The sequence below is a fragment of the Onychomys torridus genome, chromosome X, assembly GCF_903995425.1.
Source record: "Onychomys torridus chromosome X, mOncTor1.1, whole genome shotgun sequence".
NCBI lineage: Eukaryota > Metazoa > Chordata > Mammalia > Rodentia > Cricetidae > Onychomys > Onychomys torridus.
In genome coordinates, this window is record NC_050466.1 from 130,562,895 (window position 1) to 130,587,395 (window position 24,501).

The 24,501-nt window shown below is 37.6% G+C and overlaps 1 protein-coding gene across 1 annotated transcript in view; it reads left to right on the forward strand.

Moving 5' to 3' along the window:
- Wnk3 (WNK lysine deficient protein kinase 3) overlaps positions 1 to 24,501 on the forward strand; it is a 125,776-nt gene that overhangs the window by 86,333 nt on the left and 14,942 nt on the right. The window contains exons 11-21 of the mRNA XM_036174445.1: positions 286 to 350; positions 4,089 to 4,236; positions 5,464 to 5,580; positions 7,811 to 7,966; positions 8,048 to 8,099; positions 9,266 to 9,403; positions 9,966 to 10,918; positions 16,136 to 16,367; positions 16,759 to 16,889; positions 17,761 to 18,377; positions 22,852 to 23,063. Coding sequence (XP_036030338.1) covers positions 286 to 350; positions 4,089 to 4,236; positions 5,464 to 5,580; positions 7,811 to 7,966; positions 8,048 to 8,099; positions 9,266 to 9,403; positions 9,966 to 10,918; positions 16,136 to 16,367; positions 16,759 to 16,889; positions 17,761 to 18,377; positions 22,852 to 23,063 — 2,821 coding nt within the window. The remainder of the gene's footprint in view (positions 1 to 285; positions 351 to 4,088; positions 4,237 to 5,463; positions 5,581 to 7,810; positions 7,967 to 8,047; positions 8,100 to 9,265; positions 9,404 to 9,965; positions 10,919 to 16,135; positions 16,368 to 16,758; positions 16,890 to 17,760; positions 18,378 to 22,851; positions 23,064 to 24,501) is intronic.

Below are 24,501 nucleotides of genomic sequence, written 5' to 3' on the forward strand. Positions count from 1 at the left end.
TCTCCAACTCAGAGAGATCTACCTCCGGAGTGCTGAGATTAAAGGAGTACACCACCATGATTGCTAAACATTAACTTTTAATGAAGAAAACCTTGAGTAAGAGATACTTGATGAACTATTGTCGGTAATAGAGTTGATATAGGCACTGGATAATAAAGGCATTTAACCTGGTTTACAAAGTTAATAAAATGAAATATAACGATGATAGTTTTTGAAATAGCAAATTGTATCTTAGCACAAACTTTGCTGTTATCGTAATATATATTATTACTGCACTCTTTACAGCCTGTATCCCAACCAGTTGGAGCTGAACAACAAGCAGCTCTTCAAAATCCAGATTTTGTTCGAAGGTAAGTATCATCATCTTTTTTTTCTTTTTCTCCCCCCCCCCCCCAACTGGAGCTGAGGACCGAACCCAGGGCCTTGTGCTTCCTAGGCAAGCGCTCTACCACTGAGCTAAATCCCCAACCCCAAGTATCATCATCTTAGTACCTAGAAATCAGTGGTGGCATGCTAACACATGTCATTGTATGCTGAAAGTCCCTTGAATAGGCAGATCTTTTATGGTGTAAGATTAATAAAATTGGGATGAATTTTATTCCTTAAATATTTAGTGATCATATAGATTGTGAAATTATTTACCATATTTTATTTTGTTTATAGTATTCTATTCTACAAAGTAAATGAAAAATTATGTAAAGTAAAATTTCAGCTAATCTCACAAAATAAATTATAACAAGATAAGTAATTGTATTATTGGTAGTTTTTAAATTATCTTTTCCATATATTATTCAGATCGGGTAATTTCTATTATTTTTTCAAATTTATTGATTCTTTTTTGTGTCTTGTTTGTTCTACCATTTCTTCCATTCAGTGAAGTTTTATTTCTGCAATTCTACGTTTAGTCCTATAATTTCCATTTGGTTCTTTTTTAATCTCCTGTTTCTCACTGACTTTATTTTTCTTTTGAAGTTTTGTTTTGTTTTTGCTCTTTTCATTACTGGGAATGGAGCCCAGGGTCCTTGCACATGCTAGGTGAGCACTTTACCACTCAGTCCTTTGCTGAAATTGGCGTCCCTTTCCATTTTTTAAATTTTTTTCTCCTTTGTGTTGGGGACCAAACCCAGGGCTTTGTGCATACTCGACAGGTACTCCATCCCTGAGCCACAGACACCCTAGCGTACTGAAATATTTTGGTTCTGGCTTGTCTGACAATTCCAATATCTGATTTATCCTGGAAGCCTATGCCTGTTGATTGTCTGTCTGCATTCGAGTTGTGATTTTCCTGAGTATTTTGTTTTTGTTTGTTTAGTTGGTTTTTTGGTTTTTCATTAGTTTGGTTTTTGGTATAACTAGAATTTTATTTTTATTTATATATTTTAGGCATTATATAAGGATAGTTTGGATTCTAATTAAATCTTCTGTTTTAGAAGACATTTCCTATGTTTACGTGCATGTGTTCTGGCTCTTAATGGGCTGTGGTTCCAATGAAAATTTAGTTTTAGAGTTCTTGTAGTATTCTGGTCTGCTTTGTTCACCTGGCACCATTGGATACCACCATGGGATCAAAGGGTAGAGTTTTCTTCTAGGCTATCCTTCTAGTCCATACTCTATTGATGAGGCTCCTCCCAGTTCTACTGGAGAAGGAGGCTATCTTTGGCTAATGGGCTAAAAAGTCAGGAGACATAAGGTTTGAGTTTCTTTTGTGTCTATACTGGGATATATGAGACTGAGCCTGATCAGGCCTTCTGTCGTTGGATAACTAATTGGGGAATGTCAAGCTGCTGTTTGTTTTTTTCAAGTCTTTGTGGTTCTTAGCCAGTTTTACTTTCGATTTTTCAGTCTTGGTTGCCCTCCTTTGATTGTCTAGTTTATTATTTCCAGAATTTTTAAAATTGTACTTGGGGGAATAAGCAAGAAAAGTTGTTTCTGCCATCTTGTTCCAAAAGCTATTTTTTATATTTATTTTATTATGTTTATGAGTGTTCTACGTGTATGTATTTGCACCACATGTGTGCCTGGTGCCCATAGGGGTCAGAATAAGGCGTTGAATTCAGTGAAACTAAAATTAAAGGCAGTTGTAAACATGTAGTTGTTGGAAATTGAATCCAGGTCCTTTGCAAGAACAGTAAGTGCTTTTAACCACGGAACTATCTCTCTAATCTTAAGCTAGTACTTTAAAGAAACTTTTAAATGTGTAAAGTATTATTTCATGAGCTAAAATTGTATCTTTTTCATCCTCTAATGATTATTACTTATTATCGTCATTTCTCTAAATTTTAAGAACTCCAGGAGAATGGTTTATTGGGAGGGTGTCCTGGGGATGGACCCCAGCCCTTGTATATGCTGCACAAGCACTGTGCCTCTGAGTTACATCCTTAGCCCCTATGAACAGTAATGTGTGTAACCTTTTACTACTTGTACCTATGTATATTCTTTTATATGAAGACGTAGAAAGAATTTACATTTTGTTTTTGTCTCTTTTTGTACATATCTACAGAGATGGTTCATGAGGAGTTTTTAGAAGGACTCACCAAAAAATAATTTAAAAGATATATTTTGGGAAAAAAGATCTATTGATACTTACTCCATGATCTTCAGGCTCTTAGAATCTTTTCTTCCCTTTTTCTACAATATTTCCTGAGCCTTAGGTGTGGGAGTATTCTGTAGATGTACCAATTGGGATTGGGCTCTACAATTTTGTATTTTGATTGTATTTTTTCTTTTCTTTCTTTCTTTCTTTCTTTCTTTCTTTCTTTCTTTCTTTCTTTTCTTTCTTTTCTTTCTTTCCTTTCTTTCTTCCTTTCTTTCTTTTCTTTCTCCCCCCCCCCCCCCCGACAGGGTTTATCTGTGTAGTTTTGGTGCCTGTCCTGGATCTCACTCTGTAGACCAGGCTGGCCTCGAACTCACAGAGATCCGCCTGCCTCTTCCTCCCAAGTGCTGGGATTAAAGGCGTGTGCCACCATGCTCAGCTAATTGTATTTCTATAGTAGACTCTGTTGCAGAGAAGTTGCCTTGATGAGGAGTGAAGACTATACTTATATGTTGGTATAAGGACAGATGCTTATGATTGCTATTAGTGATTATGCTGGTTTAGTAAATTTTTATATCATTCATTTTCATTGCTTCCCCCCCCCCCCACCCCGCCAGGGTTTCCCTGTGTAGCTTTGTGCCTGTCCTGGAACTCACTTGGTAGCCCAGGCTGGCCTCGAACTCACAGAGATCCACCTGGCTCTGCCTCCCAGTGCTGGGATGAAAGGCGTGCACCGCCCGGCCCCCCCCCCCCCCCCAACACACACACACACACACACACACACACACACACACACACACCGCCCGGCCCGCCCCCCCCAACACACACACACACACACACCGGCCTTTCATTGCTTGTTTTACCCCCTGCATTATTCCTATCTCCTACACTTAGTCTGCTTATCCTTTGTTGAGGTCTTAATCCCTTTTTGCATTAAGAATGTCTATTCATTTTAGACGCTTTATTTGAATACATTAGTAAAGTAATCTCCAAACAAACAAGAAAAAATTGATCAAGAGTAGTTCCTAAATTAAAAAAAAATCCCTTAATAAAAGGTTTCATAGTGGCTTATGACTACCAGTGTCTTTCTTTTATTCTTACTCCTGTGATAAAAATGTATCACACGTATATATGATATCTCATTTTTATAACTTTTAAAAACAGCTTTATTGAAATATAATTTGTGGGCCTGGAGAGATGGTCCAGCAGTTAAGAGCAGTGGCTCAATTGCCAGCATTGCAACCATGTGTATCTCCAGTCCCAGAGGATCGGATGCCCTCTTCTGGCCTCTGTGGGCACTGCATCACATGGTACACAGACAAACATGCAGGCAGGCTTACCACCCATGTACACAGAATAGAAACAAATGTTTAAGAAAAAATACGATTTATCTATCATACAATTCAACTGTTTAACTTGTACAATTCAGTGGTATTAAGTACATTCAGAGTTATACAATCATTGGTTTTCCTTAAATTTATAATTTTATAATATTAAGCTTTCTTTAGATTTTATGATCAGGATTGAAATGAGTTACCCTTTTTTTAATCACTAGCTTGAATCAAGATGTGACAGCTATGAAAGAAAACACCAATAACCCTGATAACCCAAGTGGAAATAGCAAACAGGATCGGATGAAACAGAGAAGAGCCTCCTGTCCACGGCCAGAGAAGGGGACTAAATTTCAACTTACTGTCCTTCAGGTCAGTGTGTATGTATGGCTAGATTAGAGTTTGTGTAGAAATCTTGGAGACTCAGGGAGGAGCAGTGCTGTGGAAGTAAATGCAGAATATTGTGAAACCTTCTGTAAATAACCTCTCTTTCATCCAAAATTTCTCATGAGAACATCACATTGTAGTTATTAAACTTGGAGATTGTAAGGTAAATAAAAGGAAGAACATAAAATCTCTATAACCATGAATCAGAGCTTATTCTTTCTATCTTTTTAGTTTGTTTTCATCTTTTGTCCTATATGTATGTTCAGTGTCTCACATTTTAACGCTGTAATAGAGCAACTAATATTAGCAAAAAAATACTGAATTATTTTGTGGTAGGTGTTCCAAATATTATGTACTTATTTTTATCATGACCCTCCAAAAGTAGTATACCCATCTTTACAAATAGATAAAGTAATTTGCATAAAATCATTCAACTACCAAATACTAGAATCAGATCTGAACCAGATCAGAATTTAAAGCCTGTATTTCTGACCAATATGATATATGTTTCAGATGGATTATAAAACTTATATATAGTTTGACCGAGTGGCAGTGGCGCACACCTTTAATCCCAGCACTCGGGAGGCAGAGGCAGGCGGATCTCTGTGAGTTCGAGGCCAGCCTGGTCTACAGAGTGAGATCCAGGACAAGCACCAAAACTACACAGAGAAACCCTGTCTTGAAAAAACAAAAAACAAAACTTATATATAGTTTTATATCCTTTCTTTTTGAAAACTCAATCAATATATTTTGTACATTTTTTCTGATACCAGTAAATAATTTGAAGAATCTATTTTTAAATGTCTGTAATACATAGTCCCTTGTACAGAGATATAATTTAATTATCCTTTTTCCTGTTCTTCCTTTAGGTTCGTTCTGTAACTGTTGCTGAATATGTTGTATGTGAGCTCACCTAGTTATTCCCCGTAAAATGTTGTGATTTTATTTTCATTTTTATTGTTTTCAGACAGAGTCTGATAATAGCCTAGGCTTGCTTCAAACTTACTATAGCCAAGGATAACCTTGAATTTCTAATCCTCCTGCCTTCACCTCCCAAGTACTGAGATTACAGATATATACCACTATGATTGGTTTCTGTGGTGCTGGGGATGGAACTCAGGGCTTTGTGCATGCTAGGCAAGCACTCTACCAGCTGTGTTCCATCCCCAGCCAAGACTGCTTCTCTTAAACTGGTTAATTGTGTATACTTAGGTATCAATCTCTGGAGACAACATGGTGGAGTGTCAGCTGGAAACACACAACAACAAGATGGTCACTTTCAAGTTCGATGTTGATGGTGATGCACCTGAGGATATTGCAGACTATATGGTAAGTGTTGTAAGACATGGTAAGTATTGTGAGACAGAACTATTTTTCCTTAGTGTGCTCATTCTCTCCTTTTTCTCCTTTCTCTCACCACACTTGCTTTGTTTCCCTCTCTGTTTTCTCTCCATTTATTCATTCACACCCATCTCTTGATAGTTTGTTTTGTTTTGTTTTTTTACTTGCACAGAGGAACATTGATTATCAGGGATAATTTATTGCATTTCCTCTGGTTTTACTGTAGTTATCTGAGAAAATAGGTTTTTAGGATTTTTGGGTTTTTTTTTTTGAGACAGGGTTTCTCTGTAGCTTTGGAGCCTGTCCTGGACTAGTTCTGTAGAGCAGGCTAGCCTCAAACTCACAGAGATCCACCTTCCTCTGCCTCCTGAGTGCTGGGATTACAGGTGTGCTCCATAAATAAGATTTTGTTTATTTATTATGTGTATAGCATGTATGACTGCAGGCCAGAAGAGGGCACCAGATCTCATTATAGATGGTTGTGAGCCACCATGTGGGTGCTGGGAATTGAACTCAGGACCTCTGGAAGAGCAGTCGGTGCTCTTAACCTCTGAGCCATATCTTCAGCCCCTTGGTTTGTTTTTTAGATCACTGAGTTTTAATCTCTGGCTATATGTTAAAATAATACTATAAACTTTAAATGATAATCTCATTGCATAGGCCCCTGATTAAATCAGAAGCAAGCCACCTAAGTAATTTTAGTGTTTCTAACATCCTGCACAAAAGTATTCAAGCTATGTTTTTCAGTATATTCTCTGTAGCTTTGGAGCCTGTAGACCAGGTTGGACTCGAACTCATAGAGATCCACCTGCCTCTGCCTCCCGAGTGCTGGGATTACAGGCGTGCGCCACCACCGCCCGGCAAGCTTGAAATGGGGCTTTAGTTTGAACTATCTTTCTTTTTTTTTTTTTTCTAGACAGGGTTTCTCCATGTAGTTTTGGTGCCTGTCCTGGATCTCACTCTGTAGACCAGGCTGGCCTCGAACTCACAGAGATCCCCTGGCTCTGCCTCCCGAGTGCTGGGATTAAAGGCATGAACCAACACTGCCTGGCTGGTTACAGGTTTATATGAAGCCATGCCAAACTTGTTATATGTATGCTGGGATCCAAACTCAGGTTCTTATGGTTCCATAGCAAACACTCTTAACCACTGAGCAATCTACCTTATTTTTTGAGACATGGTCTCTGACTGAATCTGGAGGTCATTGATTTGGCTAGACTGGCTAGCCAGTGAGTTTTATAAATCTTCCAGTCTCTATCATCCCTAACCCCATCCCCAGCACTTGGATTATAGATATACACTACCATGCCTGGCTTTGTATATGTATGCTAGTGAGTCAAACTCAAGTTCCCATTCTTACACATCAGGCACTTTAACAACTGAGTCATTTATCCAGACCCACATTTAGTTTTTTAAACAGTTTTGAATAGCTAGGCTTAGTATAATGTTTTTCTTTCATGTCTTTAATCCCAGAACATGGAGGCAGAAGCAGGCTGATCTCTGTAAGGTCAATTCATAGTGAATTCTAGGACAGCCAGGATTATGTAGAAAAAACCTGTCTCAAAACCAAAACAAAACAAAACAAAAAATGACCAAACAAAGCAAAAACAAAAAAAAAATCTATAAAACATCATTGTGTTCATTTTGTGTGGCTATCTACTGCTGGGTGTTGGGCTTACCCTTAATTGTGGCAACAGTAAGACTCTGTTAGAGAAAACTAATCTTTGCCTTTGTAAGTAGATGTCAATTGGAAATAGCTTCTTGGTTGTGATGTCTTGGACCTGTGCAGGCCCTGTGCATGCTGCAACATCTCTGTGAGTTATTGTCAGTCCTGTTGTGTCTGGAGGACACTGTTTCCTTGGTTTCATCCATCTCTTCTGGGTCTTGTCTTTCTGTTTCCTGAGCCCTGATGGAGGGGCTTGATGAAGACACTCATTTAGGACTGAGTGTTCCAAGGTCTCTCACTCTTTGCACATTGTTCAGTTGAAATTACAGCCAATTTATAAAATCCAAGGTATTTCAAAGTATAGTGGCTTTTTCTGTCAAATATCAGTGATCTCAGAATAATTGAATGCATTATAAAGTATTTTATAACTGGTCTTAATTATTTTTGTGGCACATACTTATTCTGTTGTTTTCCCATGGAATTCACCATTAAAATATTATAATTTTGAAGTAATATATTCTCATGAATACATTGGCTTTTACTTGATGGCAGGTTGAAGATAACTTTGTGCTGGAAAATGAGAAAGAAAAGTTTGTAGAGGAGTTGAGGGCTATTGTAAGTCAAGCCCAGGAGATCCTACATGTCCACTCAGTTGCAGAAAAATCTATTGGTGTTGACTCTGTTGCCTTGGAATCCAACAGTAACCAAGTAAGAACACTTTTTTAGTAAGAAGGTCATTTGGGGACTTTGTCAGGAACATCATCATTTACCTGTTCATATTTATTTCAGACAGGATCATCTGACCAAGTACTGATAAATTCTGCATCCACTCAAACCAGCAGTAAGTATATTTAATAAAATTTACCATTTGGCTTTTGAAACAAGGCATTTTGGAGTCTTGATATACTTTTATAGATAAAGCTATTAACTAATACATTAATTTATTGATAAATTGTTTTTCCACACTTGAAAGATATTTATAGCCCAGATATTGATTCTTTATCTGAGTAATTTAGTTCTGAGTTATTACATGGTATGTTACCAGAAAAGGCAGTCACAATGCTGATTGACATCCTGTTGGAATTTTAACTGCTAATTTGTTTACTTTGACATGAGATGGACAAACGTATTTTAACTAAAACCACTGTGTTCTACGTTTGCCTCCAAATTTAATAGTCATTCAGAACTTGACTTTTTCACTGATGATAATACTTCTGCCAGCTCTGGCCACTGATAACTTTATAAATCAGACACCAGATAAACTTCCAGAAACTAAAATAGGGGTTCTTCTGTTTTCTTTTCTGACAACTTTATCTCTTCATTCTTCTTAGCCCTGGTCATGGGTATATTAAGAGAGTCTGGGAGGGGGAGAAGAACCATAGCATCATGAAGACCTCTGAAGGAATTAACACAACATGAAGAAGCAAAAGGTGGTGGGAATAATGGAAGCAGATACCATTATCCTGAAATTTAGTTCAACTGTATTAGGATGCCAGAATACATCTGTATCTTACTTTGTTGGTTAGCAGAAATCTGAGCAAGTTTCTGACTGACAACGTAAGGTAAAGTTCCAAAGAAATTACTTGAGAAAGTTACAGATGTAGGGATTTCTCTTACTTTACTTTTATATTGCCATAAACTAGATTTACTTCTCTTTTTTCTGGTGTATAGTTCTGTAAATTATAATGCTTGTATCGATTTATACCACCATGATATAACTTAGGCACAAGCATAATCAGGTTGCAGAACAACAGCTATAGATTTGAATGGAGAAACTATGACCCACTTATATAAACTTTGCTTCTGGTTACTATTAATACATATCTTATATTTAGTTCTATAGACTGTTCGTCAAGGTTGTGATATTACTCTTAAAGCTTATAATTATTCTTGTACTGTTGGAAGTGGAAATGTAACACAAGCTAAGTTTTAACTTGATTTCTTTATTTAATATGTACACACTGACAGTTGCTTAGTGTATAATTTGTTGATAATTCTTTCCTACAGATGAATCTGCTCCTCAGTCATCCCCAGTTGGTAGGTGGCGATTTTGTATCAACCAAACAATAAAAAATCGTGAGGCACAGTCTCCTCCTTCCTTTCAGCCTTCTGTGGCTATGGTTCCTGGGTTACATCCATTTACTAGTAAGTTTTCTTCTTCTTCTTCTTCTTCTTCTTCTTCTTCTTCTTCTTCTTCTTCTTCTTCTTTTCTTCTTTTCTTTTTTCTTTTCTATTCTTTTTTTGGGGGGGACAGGGTTTCTTTGTGTAACTTTGGAGCCTATCCTGGAACTCTCAGAGATCCACCTGCTTCTGCCTCCTGAGTGCTTGGATTAAAGGTGTGCACCACCGTGCCTACTAGTAAGTTTTATTGTCTGCCAGTTTTCTATGGACTTGGATGATATAGTTACAAATTATAGACTGTGTCATTAATTTGTTTTCATGAATATTTTATGCTTATGACAGTTTTCACAAGCATTTTAGAAGACATTAATATTGCTATATAACAAGCCATTTTATTCAATATTTGTGAGAAAAAACAAGAACTCATTTCTTCTTGACTGTTGGATTCTGTGATGTTTTAGGTCTTATTTACCAATGTACTCTTAAATAGGTTCTCATTTTTCCCTTACTTTTCTTGTCCCTTTTGAGTCTTGTGTTTGCACTTTGTACTCATCATAACTTAGCTATTCTTTTGTTACTGTTCCAGATTCAAGAAACACAGGTAATCAGGAAATATCACAGGACACATTGTTCACTATAAAAAGTAATCCAGACCAGCATGTACTTAATAATCCAGACCAGCATGTACTTTTTACCTCTAAATCAGAACCCAAGGATGTGGTTGATGGTAAGATTTCTGAATGTGCTAGTGTAGAAACTGAGCAGCCAACTATTCTCTATCAAGTGAAAGATGACAGACAGATAATGGCACCAGCTACTGATAATTCCAACTACTCTGCTACTTTGGTGTGTCCAGTTCCAGTTGAATGTGAGGCACCTACCAGCCAAGCAGGCATGTACACACCTACAAATCCATGTCAACAAGCTCCTATTCTGGCTGATGTGCTTACGACCCATCCTGGTGATAATGCTGTTCTAACTTCAGTGTTTGTATCTTCTGATCAAAAGCCTCAGTCCTTATCAGTACAGCAACCAAATATAGATGCAGAGTTCATTTCCCAAGAAGGAGAAACCACAGTGAACACTGAATTAAGTTCTCCTAAGGCAATCATTTCCACTCAGACTCCTGGCTTTGAACCAGCTACGCTTCTACCTGCTACTGTCCTGGAATCAGATGGGGAACGACCTCCAAAAATGGAGTTTGCAGACAACCGAATTAAAACGCTAGATGAAAAATTAAGAAACCTGCTCTATCAGGAGCACAGCATTTCTAGCACCTATCCTGAGAGTCAGAAAGATACTCAAAGCATCGACTCTCCATTTTCTTCCTCTGCTGAAGATATACTATCCTATCCAATGCCAGAAGTCACAGCTGTCAGTCACTGTGGGATTCAAGATAGCCCTGCACAATCCCCGAATTGCCAAAAGACAGACACTAAGATTCTGTCCAATGTGGCTGCAAGTCAGCCTGCTAATATATCAGTGTTCAAAAGAGACTTGAATGTGATAACTTCTGTACCCAGCGAGTTATGTTTACATGTAAGTATCTTTCTAATTCTTATTCTTTGCCTATGAATTTATAGAAATGCCCTCTCTCCTAAAAGGTTTCAAAGTAACTAACATTTAAGACTTTGACTTAGGCTGCAGCCACTCAGAACTTCTTAGAAATGACAGATCTGTCTTGAGTCTATTTAAAGAGCCTTCTGCTGAGTTAGCTTGAAACTTGCAAACACTGTATGTAATTATAGATTATTTTGTGGATAAGAGTAACATACTTTTTGATTTCAACTTAAGAGGAAACTGCAAAAACAAAACAAGAAAAATTTACAAAGAGAAAACTGTTTATTTCTTTAGTATATTTCTATAGTATTAATTTAATGTTTTGATGAGTTTAACTTATTTTTTAAAAGCAAAAATCATACATAATCCCATGACTTTTTTCTTATCCTCTAAAAGGACCAGAAATGTAGGTCAGTGATAGGCTGCTTGCCCCAGTCCCTTAAACAGTACAGTATTTTATTAAGTAAGCATGGTAACTCATACTATAATCCTAGCACTAAGGAGGTGGAGGTGGTAGGATAAAAAGTTCAAAATCATCTTCAACTGCGTATTGAGTTTGAGGCAAACCTGCACTACATACAACAAATTAAATGTAAGACGGGCTCATAGGTCCTGGCCATTCCCTGCTGAACTATTGGTTACTGATAAATTCTAAGAAAGAGACAGTCATTGTCTTCAGTTCTATAATCTATGGAGAACCCACCAGACTCTAACAAGTCCCAAACATACAGTCACACAGATGGTGCTGATTCAACTCAGTGGACACAAACTAAATATGAAGACATGAATGTGGGAAGGGAACTTTTTTGGAGAAGAGGAGTTGATATGGATGGGAGGGAAATGAGAGAGAAAGTGGGGTGGAATAATCAGAATTAATTACAAACATCTATAAAACTATCAAAGAATAAATTCAATTAACAAGACAAAATACATTTAAAAAAACAGGAGAAGGAACAAGAAGAAAAAAAGTTTTCTCCAAAACAGTTGATATTGAAAGATTACAAGTTTCCAGATTTTAGAGTCTCTGAATTTTAGAATACTTGTAAATACCAAATGTGGTATCTTGGGGCTAGTACCTAATTCTAAGTACAGAATTCATTTATGTCTTTATATATTTATACACAGACACTGTAGACAATTTTATATAGTATTATTAATGCACTTTCATTTTAATTGCAACTCATTAGATGAGGTTGGCCAGATGTTCGGGATCATGTTGGTACTCAGAAAGTTTCAGATTTTGTATTTTAGATTTGTATTGAGATTGCCCACCTATATAATGTAGGAACTAATTCTTTTCATGTCTTTTTTATTTTATAATATTGGATATTAAGTTCAGGGATCAAATATATACCATGCAAGTGCTGTACACTGAGCCTTTCTCCTAGTCCTATCTCCCTTTCTACCCGTTCAGTCACAGAGGTGACCACTAGCAGTTTTGCTGCTGGTCCTTCTTGACTTTTCTTTTTCTTTTTTTCTTTTTCTTTTTTTCTTTTTCTTTTTTCTTTTTTTTTTTGTTTTTTGGGTTTTTTTTTGTTTGTTTGTTTGTTTTTTTGAGACAGGGTTTCTCTGTGTAGCTTTGCGCCTTTCCTGGATCTCACTCTGTAGCCCAGGCTGGCCTCGAACTCACAAAGATCTGCCTGCCTCTGCCTCCTGAGTGCTGGGATTAAAGGCGTGCACCAACACTGCCTGGCCCTTCTTGACTTTTCTTAAGATTACATACATCTATTTACATGCATATCACATATCTTCTCCAAAATAATATTGTGCCATAAACACATTGGTCAGCACACTGAAATTTTTCATTTTACCATATGCCATGAATATCTTTCTAAATGTTTACCACAGTAATTTTTGTCATCGTTGCTGTACAAATAATATCTAAATATCTATTTGTATGCAAAATAAAATCTATCACATCCCCAGTCTGTAAACATAGCTGTAGTATTTCCAGATATGATTTTAGTTAATGTATGAATATTTGTACCAACATAATTCTGCATATGTATTATGCCTTTTATAGACATAGATAGATGTAATATCCATCTACATATATTCCTTTATGTATATGCTATTTTGCATTTTTTAAATTTTTGTAAACTATTATACAATTTATAATATGTAAGCACAAAAGCATTTCAGAAGAATAGTAACTCTAAACACTTCCTAAACAAGTTTCTTATTGTAGTTTCCTTGGTCATTATCATTAATAACTTATAAATAATACATGTATTTGTTCTTCTTTTGATTTAGTGATTTTTTTTTTGTTTTTCTTTTGAAGACTGTACTTCACTATGTAGCTTGAAGCTGGCATGGAACTCATTACATTGCCATTCTTATAACTTATAGCTCTATTACCTCTTAAAGTTTCTGCCTGTTTCTGCCTCTCAAAGTCTCACAATGGGGATTAAATTTTAACATGATTTTGATGGGGACATTCAAACTATAACAAATTCCTCCTAGGATTCCTCATTGGTTAGCACATAGAAATGCAACTGACCTTTTTTTTTTTTTTTTTTTTTTTTTTTTTTTTTTCTTGAGACAAGGCATCTACTCTGTAGCCTGGCTTCAAACTCATGGCAATCTTCCTATCTCAATCTTCATGGTGCTGGGATTATAGGTGTGAGCCACTTCTTTTAGCTACAACTGGCATTCATGTGTTATGATTGTGTCCTTGAACTTTACTGAGTTTATTTATTTATTTTGGTTTTTCGAGACAGGGTTTCTCCATGTCGCTTTGGAGCCTGTCCTGGACTAGCTCTGTAGACCAGGCTGGCCTCGAACTCACAGACATCTGCCTGCCTCTGCCTCCCGGGTTCTGGGATTAAAGGCGTGCGCCACCATTGCCCGGCCTGCTGAGTTTATTTATTGGCTCTAATACCTTTTGGTAGATTGTTTTGGATTTTCTTTTTCTCTCTCTTTTTATGGATGTGTTTGCACGTGTATGCTTGTGTATATTTGCATGTATGAGAGCACATGGAGGCCAGAGGTGGACAGTAGGTACCCTTCCTTAATATTCCTTCACCATATTCTGTTGTGGCAAGATCACTGATTGACTACTGTAGCTAGACATTTTGTTCAGAGGAGCCGAACTCAGTTCCACATGCTTTCATAGCAAGTGCTTTACCCACTCAGCTCTAACCCTGAATTTTCTCTTTTTTGTTTGTTTGTTTGTTTGAGTCAGGGTCTCATTATGTAGACCAGGCTGGCTTTGAACTCACAGAGACCCACCTGCCTATGTCTCCTGAGTGCTGGAATTAAAAGGGTATACCACAATGCTCATTTTTGGGTTTTCTGTGTATAAAATTTTATCATCTGTGAATGAAGATAATTTTATTTGTTCATTCCTATTTTTCTCATGTTAACTTTTCATTTCATACATATAGTACAGTCTGCCTTTTCTTCCTTCAGTCATAAATTCTTATGTATATGTCTGGATTTTTGTTGTTGCTGTTGTTGAGTATTTCAAGTATTTCACTTGATCAGGAAAACTAAAATTTATAGTAAATATGCCATCTTGTTCTGGTTGCTACATATAAATATATCTAATGTGAAATGTAATATTTTTACAAGTTTTTTCTCTCATTTTTTTTCCTCTCTCTCTCTCTCTCTCTTTTTTTTTTTTTTTTTTGGTTTTTCGAGACAAGGTTTCTCTGTAGCTTTGGAGCCTGTCCTGGACTCGCTCTGTAGACCAGGCTGGCCTCGAACTCACAGAGATCTACCTGCCTCTGCCTCCCAAGTGCTGGGATTACAGGCGTGCGCCACCACTGCCCAGCCTTTGTCTCATAATTTAGATAGTATTGCTAACCCAAAATGAGACTTCAGAAACTTGCTTACTGATCATTCAAAATTTCACTCCCCCCCCCCCCCATAGCCTTCCATGTATCCTAGACTGGCCTCAAATTTACTACATAACCAAGGATGGCCTGCCTTCGCCTAATACTTCTGCCTCCACCTTCTGAGTACTATGATTACGGGTGTATGCACATGGATTCTCTATGTGGTTCTGGGAATCAAACCTAGGATTGTGCTTGCTAGAAAAGCCCTCTATCAACAAATATCGCTAGTCCAAAATTTCCCCTTTTGATAACTCCTGATTTGTTGTAAGTAGTAATGATTATTGTCATGTAGGAAGGCTGTCTTCATTTAGATGAATTCTACATCCCATCCTATATGCTTTTTATATTCACTTTTAGTCTTCTATTATTAGTGACCATTCTTTTTTTGTTGTTGTTTTTTGAGACAGGGTTTCTCTGTCAACCCTGGCTATCCTGGAACTCTGTAGACCAGGCTGGCCTAGAACTCACAGAGATCTTCCTGACTCTGCCTCCCAAGTGCTGGGATAAAAAGGCATGCACCACCACTACTGGGCATTAGTGACCATTCTTACGGCCCAAAGTATCTGTGTTTCATGCACTAAGTTTTTGTTTTAATTACCACAGATCAGATAATTTATTTTTAAAGAACTCATTTAGTCACAGCAAGTAATCATGGGTATTTGGGGAAGATAGGAGGACAAGAAGATGATGGTTTTATAGCAAACATGGTCTGATATTAAAAATTCTTCGAACATGAATTCACAGTAATTCTTCATTTCTTTTTAAATTTCTAGGTGATTATATAAACTAAGAAACTTGATTTCCTCATATTTCTTTGTTACTCAAACAGCTTTAAATATCTTGTTTTTCTTTAGCATCATATATCAAGCATCTTTATCTCTTAAATTATAGGATAATAAACTAACATTTCGTTTAATAGCATTTATAACCAGGCATGATGCTACAGACCTGAAATCCCACCCCTTAGGAGGTAAAGATAGTAGGAGCCAGAGTTCAAAGACAGCCTGAGTTACATGATACCTTGTGTCTAATGAGCTGGAAAAAAAAAAACCTAGTATTTTTAGTCATTTGGCATATATAAAAGAAATAACTTATTTTAAATTTTAGTTTACAAATTTGATATAATGATAATATTTTGGCCTGGAAAAGTAATCTCTTTTAATTCATCTGAACACTTCAGAGAAATGTCAAGGCTTCAGTTTCAGTCTGATGTGGTACTGTTACTGAAACAGTGCATAGTTTTCTGGTTTTTGGTTAATTATTAATCAATCTAAAAAACACAAGTATGCCAAAAAAAACTTACTCACCTTGCCTAAATTATTACCACTTTGTTTTCCTTTGGTTTTGTCTCCATTAGGAGATGTCCCCAGATGCTTCACTTCCAGGGGATCCAGAGGCCTACCCTGCTGCTGTGTCAAGCGATGGAACCATTCATCTGCACACAGGAGGTGGATATTTTGGCCTAAGCTTTACTTGTCCTAGTCTCAAAAATCCTATTAGCAGGAAATCCTGGACTCGAAAATTAAAAAGCTGGGCATACAGGCTACGGCAGTCAACCAGCTTTTTCAAGAGCTCAAAAGTCCGTCAAGGTAGTGTGCTTACAGTCAGGGACATAGACTAGGTAACATCATTTTTCATCTACTTTTTTTTTGTCGTTCATATTTGAATCTTGCCATGTTTTCCATGTAGCTCATGTATGTTAAATATCCCATTAATGTTGTTGCCATTTTACTTTTTCCTTTTGTAACTAATTTGGTTTTTCAGTTATTCATTTCATATAGATACTAAGTATCGGGATAAATCTTGCAATGTCTGATTTAGAGTTAGGGACTTAAACAATGTTGCTTATACATTAACACTTTTTAATTATCTAGCAAGGGTTAAACTTTTTCTGCTTTTCTTCATTTTTGGTAATGTAAACAAATTAGTCTTAAAAAATGATTTTTCTCTTTTCTGCTTATAATTTGACAAACCTTACAGTGGAAACAGAAGATAAAAGATCAGCAATTGCTCCTGATCCTATTCCGCTGCCACAAGAGTTCTCAGCTGATACTAGGGCTTTGAGTAGATGTAAAGCAATGAGTGGATCATTTCAGCGGGGGCGGTTCCAGGTTTGTGTCTTTGGTTGTCTTTTTATCATTGGGTGCCTTAGAAGAGGAAACAGCAGGGCTGGAGATAGATCTTCATGGGAAAGTTTTCCTATCATATGTGAGATCCAGGCTTCTATCCCTTACAGTATAAAAAGGTGACATCATTTGAACTTGATCTGTAGATCATCCTTACTTTAGCTGTAAATCATTTCATATCTAGTTTTTTATCTTAGTCATATATTTTCGCCTTATAAAATTATCATTAAAGGGGTTGGGGATTTAGCTCAGTGGTAGAGCGCTTGCCTAGCAAGCGCAAGGCCCTGGGTTCGGTCCTCAGCTCCAGCAAAAAAAAAAAAAAAAAAAATTATCATTAAAGGTAAATCTAAAGAATATAAGGATGTTAGTAGTTTCAAAAAACACAGAAATAGAGAATCATTTTGGGGTCATCATTTCTATCAATTTAGTTTCCCATTTGGATTTATTATTTTATTCATATCTGTGTGGGCATATGCCATGTGAGGTGCCCACAGAGGCCAGAAGAGGGTATCAGATTCCTGGGAGCTGAAGTTATAGATGGTTGTAAGCTACCATGTGGATGATGGAAACTAAACTCAGGTCCTCTGCAAGAGCAGCAAATATTCTCAACTGCTGAGCTGTCTCTCCTGCCTCAGTGTAATCTCATGTCCTTCAGAATCTCAGCAAATTTCACAGTGGAATTTTATTTGAGTAACAGGAAGCTAATCTATCCAAGGGCCCCAACTGAAAGACTGACTGTGGGTAGTATAAGTTTTGGTATTACCAAGTATTATATATGTCAAATCAGCCCTTCCAGTTGTCTATGCTGTGTTTTGACAGTGAATTTCTTCATGTGGTTTACCTTTTTATGTCTCAGGTGATTACAGTGCCTCAGCAGCAGTCAGTGAAAATGATGTCTTTTGGAAAAGAACACAGACCTCCATTCAAGAAAACAACAGTCCAGTCTAGTGAACAAGCACTAGCCTTTGCTGAAACTGCAGTGTCTCAATTGATCGAGCTGGAACCTGCCATGTCCACTCCTAAAGCTTCAGTTTCTTCACGAAAGTTACAAACTCTTTATGAAACTTTTAAAGAAGATAAAGGGGACCCTGAACAAGGTGACATCTTATCTTTCAGCACAGCTTGTGAGACCAGTGTGTCTTCAGTGACTACAGAAAAGAACTTGGAAGAAACTTCAACCACAGCAATTAGTGTGCATTCTGGGTCTGAACTGTTAGATAAAGTAAAGGAGGAATTGACTCCTGGGAAACAGCCATGTACTAATGAATTTTCATCCACTCTTTCTAGAAATGGAAAGTCAGTGGCAAAAACTGGTTCAAAGAGTGACCAGTATTTACCACTCCGTGAAGAGCAAGCCTGTGTTCAAACACAGAGTTCACTTTTCTATTCTCCATCTTCCCCAATGAGCAGTGATGATGAATCAGAAATTGAGGACGAGGACTTGAAAGTGGAGCTTCAAAGATTACGAGAAAAGTAAGGATGCTCTCTTTTCTGTAACAAATCTAATTGTTTATGGGCTTATAAAACTTAATATTTGCTCTGTAGCTAATTGAGGATTGGTAGTATTTTAATGATTAAAACTGTGATTAAAAACTATAATAAGGGTTGGGGATTTAGCTAAGTAGTAGAGCGCTTGCCTAGCAGGCAAAAGGCCCTGGGTTCGGGCCTCAGCTCAAAAAAAAAACTATAATAAATGCTATTGTAAAAGGTTTTTGGAATGCTAAAATTATTGCATATGAAATAATTTTATTTTAGTTTTTAAAATTGTTTTATTTGTTTGGATGTTTTGCCTGCATGTGTATCTGTGCATCCTGTGTGTACAGTGACCATGGAGGCCAGAAGAGGTTGTTGGATATCTCCCTAGAACTGGAATTAACAATTATGAGCTGCTGTACAAGTGTTAGGAATTGAACCCAGGTCCTCTGGAAGAATATCGAGTACTCATAACTTTGAGCCATCTCTCCAGCTCTTTTTTTTTTTTTCCCCATGGAGGAGTACATTTTAAGACAGGGTTTCACTATGCAGTTCTGCCTGGCCTGGAATATACAATGGAGCTAATCCTTGTTGGCTACAAATTTGTGGTAATCCCCCTGCTTCTGCCTCCTTCATGCTGCCATTATAGGTTCATGCCAAGATGTCTTGACTTCTTTATGCTTTTTCAGTCCTATTTTTTAGGACTCTTGGAATAAGAATTTACAACTTTCCTTACCTTTTATTAGTAGACAGCTAATTTATGTAGTTGAAGAGAATAGTTCATCTTTAGGAAAATATAAGAGCCTTTTAAGATCAAGCTTGTTATTTAGTGAATGAAGTCATAAAGTTTTACTAATGGTACTATGGCAATATGTTTTATCATGTAGAGTGGTTTTTTGTTTGTTTTGTTTTGTTTTGTTTTGTTTTTCGAGACAGGGTTTCTCTGTAGCTTTGGAGCCTGTCCTGGACTAGCTTTGTAGGCTAGGCTTGCCTCGAACTCACAGAGATCCACCTGCCTCTGCCTCCTGAGTGCTGGGATTACAGGCGTGCACCACCACCGCCCAGTGAGTGCTTTTTTTATATGTTCTGTGTCGTTGGTATTTGGTTTCATATACCAGCCTAACATTAAACTTGCTAAGTTAAACTGGGAATGATCTTGAATTCCTGACCCTGTTGCCTGCACCTCCCAAGGGCTGGAATTACAAGTATGTGCCATCATAACAACAACAAAATTACCACCACCAATAACAAAAAAACTTGACTATTGGTCTACTTTGAAAAGTGCCATGCAAGCCTGGCAGCCAGAATTTAATCCCCAGAATCCACAGTGGAAGGAGAGACCCAACTGCTGAAAAATTTCCTCTAACATCCATAAACACATATATATTATATACATATATATGTAATAATAATTCTTTTTTATTCTTACACCATTATTTTATTTTATTTTCCGGAGCTGAGGTCTGAACCCAGGATCTTGCACTTTCTAGGCAAGCGCTCTACCACTGAGCTAAATCCCCAACCCCATAATAATAATTCTTATAGCAAAAGATTAAAAGTTAACTAAAATATACATATATACATGTTTGACATTATATTGCATATATTTCAATTTTTCTATATATTTAGTACTATGCAGTATACATATACTATGTATACAGATATTTTTATGGTACAATACTTATTTTTAAAGTGTTTTAATATTTGTGATGTTAGTATTCTAATTCTGTTTTATGGAGTATTGTTATTGTTTGAAATATAGTCTTGCCCAGGCTGGCCTCAAATTTGCAAACTTCCTACTGCCTCGGCCTCCTGATTACAGGAATTTAACAAATCTTTTAAATCATTTTGAAAGGACTGTTGGCTTTTATAGCTGCCTGTGTTGGTTATGAGTAGTTGATTTTGGTTATAAAATATAGATTCTCAAAAAGGGTCTTTTTATTCTGGGATTAGAGAGATGGCTCAGTGGTTAAGAGCACTTTTTGTTCTTCAGTTCCCAGCATACATATCAGGTGGCTTACAACTACCTGTAACTCCAACTCTAGGAGTTCTGATGGCTTCCATAGATACCTACACACTTTTGCCATATATTCATACAAACACACACATAAATAAAAACAAACATCTTTTTTTTTTTAAATCAAGCCAAAATAAGACATGCCTTTAATCCCAGCACTTGGGATGCAGAGGCAGGTGGATCTCTGTGAGTTCAAGACCAGCCTGTTGTACATAACAAGTTCCAGGCCAGTTATAGCTCCGGTGCAGACCTACTAGCAAGACCTTTAGTTCTAAATGTGCCAGAGTTCTTACATAAGGCCAGGAAGTTGGGATCCTTTAGCCCTTGGCAGCAGCTGGATTCCTCAGCTCCTGACAATGGCCAGTATTAGAGCTCCCAGGGTAGAATTTCTGAAACCCTCCACACTTATGTCTTGACAGTTCTCTGAAATTCTTCCAGTGACCAGGACCAGCATCAGTTTCTTTTCTCTGGGTTTTTATAGCCTTCAATCCTTTTCTGCTTCAGCTCTCTTTCCTTTCAACTTCCACCATCCTCTTAGTTCCTGTCTGGCTTCTCTCAAACTGTTGAGCTACCTCTTCAGCTGGCAGGTAGTTGAACCTTGCTGATTTTGAAGCACAGCCTGCTGACAGGCAAGCTCTCTTCTTCAGCTGTCAAGTAACCAGCTGCCTTGCCACTTCGATAGTTCAGGCTTAGAGGCTTAGAGACTGTCAACTCTCATTGCTTCTGCTGGCTTCTTTATGTTTACCAGCCCAGCCTCCACTACTGAAGGTAGGCAAGACATGACCACCCAGGAGAAGCAGCTTTGTATTGGGCCTAGTGTTGTTACAACAGAGAAGACAACACAGGACCTGCTTAGAAAGCCAGAGGAGTATTTGGACCAATCACAGCATATCTTTCATAGCACTGTCCCTTTAGCCACAGCCACAGCAGTCCCTCTGGTAGGCTACCAGAAGTTATTTCCCTTTGGCCTTGCTCTTAAGGCGTCTATAAGGTGTTCAAAACTGCTGGTGCTAGCAGTTTTGAACACCCCACAAACACGGCCCAGCTGGCTGACTGACAGTTTTTGTACACAAAGCAACCAGGGCAGCAAGGAAGAGTCCAAGAGCTTCTAGTTAGGGAGTCCAACTGCATTGTCCCCTAGTAACTGGGCTTTTTTTTAAATAGGAAAATGAACATCAGAAGGAGTACTTAGAATAGGAATGTTAATTTATCATTAATACTAATAGTAGCTACTTTAACTGATTTTAATAGTGTTTAAAACCTGCCCAGTGGCTAAGGGAATGAATACTTGTTCTCCTCTTCTGTTTCATTACCCCTGGACTACATCCCCAGCACTTTAGTGCTCTTTTGACATTATGGTTTGTCCATAGTATTTTACCAGAGGATTGGCAGATACTATAGACCAACAGTAGTAAGCTGAGCTTTTTCTAACCTAAATTAGTTTGAATAATCTATAGATGTGGGGGGTTGTATTTTAAAAGTTAAATTTTAAAAATAAAGGCCAGTCCTGGTGACACACATTTGTAATCCCAGTACTTAGAAGGCAGAAGCAGGCAAATCTCTGTCTGCTCTATATAGTAAGTTCCAGGCCAGCAAGGTTACATAGTGAGAACCTATCTCAAAAGAAGTGATTCATAGGGTAATATTCAAATAACATAATGAGAAAGCAAGCCAAAAGACCCCTTGTACTTCTCTACCTTACCTCTCAGAGGTACTCACTGTGAACTGTTTGGGATATATCTTGCTGGTTCTTTTTCTATGCATATCCTTTTTTGTTCTTTACAGTAATAAAGTAAAGAACAATCATGTTATTTTATAATTTTTTTACTTGAAAATGTTGTCCATATCTGTGTAAATCTACCTTTAAAAAATCACTGCATGCAATTCCAGTGTATGAGTGTGTCCAAGTTTATTTGATCCTTTCTTGAGAGATATTTCAGTTTTCTCCATGTTTAGTTATGTAAATGATGCTTATTTTTTTACACGCAGAGGTATTTCTGTGGGATACCATTAAAAGGTCTGTATTATTGAAGCTTATAGATAATTGTTAAAATTGTGTTTGATATCAGGCTTAGTTGTTCATGCTTTTAATCGCAGCTCTTGGGAGGTAGACACTAACCTGGTGAGTTCCAGGCTAGCCAGTATTATTTAGTGAGGTCTTGTGTCAAAAAAAAAAAAAATGAAGCTGGGAGGTGGTGGCACACGCCTTTAATTCCAGCACTTGGGAGGCAGAGGCAGGCAGATCTCTGTGAGTTCGAGGCCAGCCTGGTCTATAGAGTGAGTTCAGGGCTGCAGAGAAACCCTGTCTCAAACTCCCCCCCACCAAAAAAAACCCTCTGCATTCCACCATTTTTAGTATTAATGCTTCGTTAAGCTTTATTTATACCATTACAAAGTTTCTGAGTTTCTTTATGACACCAAAGTTATTAAAAATTTTTCTGCATAATTTTTATTCAGACACATTCAGGAGGTGGTCAATCTTCAAACACAGCAGAATAAAGAGCTGCAGGAGCTATATGAACGCCTTCGAGCAACTAAAGACGGCAAAGTGAAATCTTCAGAGACTCCTTTGCCACCTGCATCACCACGTCGGCCACGATCTTTCAAAAGTAAACTCCGAGGCCGCCCTCAATCCTTGACACATTCCGACAATGTCCTTGTTGTAAAAGGTAAACCAATCACAAATGTCATCATTTTAATTGTTGTGAAAGGTAAACCAATCAGAAACATAATCATTTAAAAAAATGAATCAGATCTGGGCACAGTGTAGCATGTCTGGAGTTGAAGCACTTCAGGAGACTGAAGCAAGAAGATGTTGACTTCAAATCTAGTCTGGGCTAAACAATGAGAACCTGTCTCAAGAGAAATAAAATCTGATCAAAGAACAGCAAAATTAGAAAAACAGTGGCAGTACAAGATGCTTTTTATTAGGCTGAAATAATTTAATGATGTTCACATTGATCTAAAATACTCCTGTCTTTTTGGTACTAAATATTCTTTAGTGAAACAATGATGATTATCATTGACAGATTTTGGAGAATAACTAAGTTTATTTGTTTAATGTAGCAGGAAACTTAAAAGTTCTTATTAATAAAATCAAACCTGAGGCCAGTTATTAGGGTGAATGCTGGAAGATCAGAGACACAAAACAAGCCACAGCTACCTCACTTCTTCAGTTCCTCAGCTGGTCTTGTTTCCTCAGACTGCAAGCTTCTGTGTCCTCATCCAGAATGAATCTCAGCTGAACTGTGCTACTCCAAAGCCTGAATGTTTAACCAACCAAATGCTTCTAGTTTCTGGTCTTCATGCCTTATATAATCTTTCTCTTTCTGCCCCCACTTCCTGGGATTAAAGGCGTGTGTCACCTTGCTGGCTGTATCCTTGAACACACAGAGATCCACCTGGCTCTGCCTCCCAAGTGCTGGGATTAAAGGCATGCACCACCACCGCCCAACTTCTGCTATGGCTTACTCTTCCCATTTTCTAGCCACCATTTGTGGCTCTGTATCTAGTGGCTGTCTGTTCTCTGACCCCAGATAAGTTTATTAGGGTGCACAATATTGTGGGGAACACAATACCACCACAGTTTTATGTTTTCATTTGGAAAACAAACAGGTGGAATTACAGTATATTCCCCTAAATAGTTTTTAAAATGCTCCAGTCAGTGAGAATTACTAGTCTTATATTTAGAGTTGGTTTAAAAGTTTGCTGATCACGTAGGTAAACTTTGAAATACTTCCATGTTGATCTTTTTATATTACTTTATAAAGAGCTTATTTGTGTGTGTGTGTGTGTGTGTGTGTGTGTGTGTGTGTGTGTGTGTGTGTGTGTGTGTAGGCCAGAAAAGGGCATTGGATCTCCTGGAGTTGGAGTTACAGGCATTTGTGAACCACCTGACATGGGTGATAGGAACTGAACTCTGGTCTTCTGTAGCATCAGCAAGTGCTCTCAACCACTGAGCCATCTCAGTGAAATGATGGAAAACTAGTCATGTGTGGGGTATATACCTACAGCCCCAGCACAGAGAGATTGAGGCAGGAAGTTGATTGTGTTTGGGGCCATCTTATATTGAACTATAGGATGATTCTGGTAAAAATGGAATTGAAG